The sequence below is a fragment of the Mus pahari genome, chromosome 6 (genome assembly GCF_900095145.1).
Source record: "Mus pahari chromosome 6, PAHARI_EIJ_v1.1, whole genome shotgun sequence".
NCBI classification, from domain to species: Eukaryota; Metazoa; Chordata; class Mammalia; order Rodentia; family Muridae; genus Mus; species Mus pahari.
This window is the reverse complement of record NC_034595.1, coordinates 99405706-99407053: the sequence shown is the minus strand read 5'-3', so window position 1 is coordinate 99407053 and position 1348 is coordinate 99405706. Positions and strand designations below refer to the sequence as shown.

Genomic DNA, 1348 nt, shown 5'->3' with positions numbered 1-1348 from the left:
GAGGCCGACGCACAAGATGGCGGCGCCGGCCGCCCGCTGGGGGTTGCGGGCTGCGGCGGGTTGTTGAGGGGTGGCACGGGGAAGGCGACCCCAGACAGGCCTCGCTCAGGTGACAGGTGGGCGGGCCGCGCCGCTGGCCCCCTGGCGGTGCATGGCCTCGTGGCTGTCTCCTGTTTTCCCCGCCTCCCACACCTTATCCCGGGGCGGAACCGGAGAAAGGTCAGGCCAGGCTGTCCCGCCCGTCTGCGTCCTGGGGCGGTCCCCGTGAGTGGCTCACTTTTAGAACTGACTTTAGCCACGTGTGGCTTCCATGGCTGCGGTACAAGCCCCGGGGGAGAAGATTAATGTCCTGGCAGGAGAGACAACCAAGGTCGGGGACCCGCAGAAGAAGGAGTGGCCCGAGCAGGACAGGCTTCCAGAACGATCCTGGAGGCACAAGTGCGCCTCCTACGTGTTGGCCCTGAGGCCCTGGAGCTTCAGCGCCTCACTCACCCCTGTGGCCCTGGGCAGCGCCTTGGCCTACAGGTCCCAGGGTGTCCTGGATCCCAGGCTGCTGTTGGGTTGTGCAGTGGCTGTCCTGGCTGTGCACGGGGCCGGCAATTTGGTCAACACTTACTATGACTTTTCCAAGGGCATTGACCACAAAAAGAGTGATGACCGAACTCTGGTGGACAGAATTCTGGAGCCCCAGGATGTCGTTCGATTTGGAGTCTTCCTCTACACCCTGGGCTGCGTCTGTGCCGCTTGCCTCTACTACCTGTCCACTCTGAAACTGGAACACTTGGCTCTCATCTACTTTGGAGGCCTGTCTGGCTCCTTTCTCTACACAGGAGGTAAGAATTGGCCCTTTTCCCGCTCTAAGGTCCCAGTTGCCTAAACTGGAAACCGCTGCCTTCCATAGGAATTGTAGACGTGTCAAAGATGCCTTACTAAGGTAGGCCACTTGACTGGAAATCCAAAATGTGTGTAGCGTGGATACTTTGAAACCTTAAGTTGTGAAGATCCTGGTTTGGCAGTGAATTATGAACATTGCTCTCCCCCCCCCCTCGATGGAGACATGGCTTAGCCTTTAAGATCTCTTACTGTGGGCTGGAGACCCCCCCCCCCACAGTTGGCTGAGCAGGTAAGAGCACTGACTGCTCTTCCAGAGGTCCTGAGATCAATTCCCAGCAACCACATGGTGGTTCACAGCCATCTGTAATGGGATCTGATTCCCTCTTCTGGCCTGCAGGCTTACACTGCAAACAGAGCATTCATATACATAAAATACATAAATAAATAAATCTTCATTCTTACCTGGCACGGGAAATGCCATGATCTCAAAGGTGGTTTTCCCTGGCCAAGGCTT

The 1348-nt window shown here is 57.0% G+C and overlaps 1 protein-coding gene across 2 annotated transcripts in view; it reads left to right on the top strand.

Annotated features, from left to right (window-relative positions):
* The window catches only part of Ubiad1 (UbiA prenyltransferase domain containing 1), a 46145-nt gene continuing 44797 nt past the window's right edge, over window positions 1-1348 (top strand). Inside the window, exon 1 of one of the 2 annotated variants that reach the window (XM_021200243.2) lies at window positions 1-833. In XM_021200243.2, coding sequence (XP_021055902.1) covers window positions 311-833 — 523 coding nt within the window. In that variant the 5' untranslated portion in view covers window positions 1-310. The remainder of the gene's footprint in view (window positions 834-1348) is intronic. The other variant, XR_003844084.1, reaches the window with a different exon arrangement.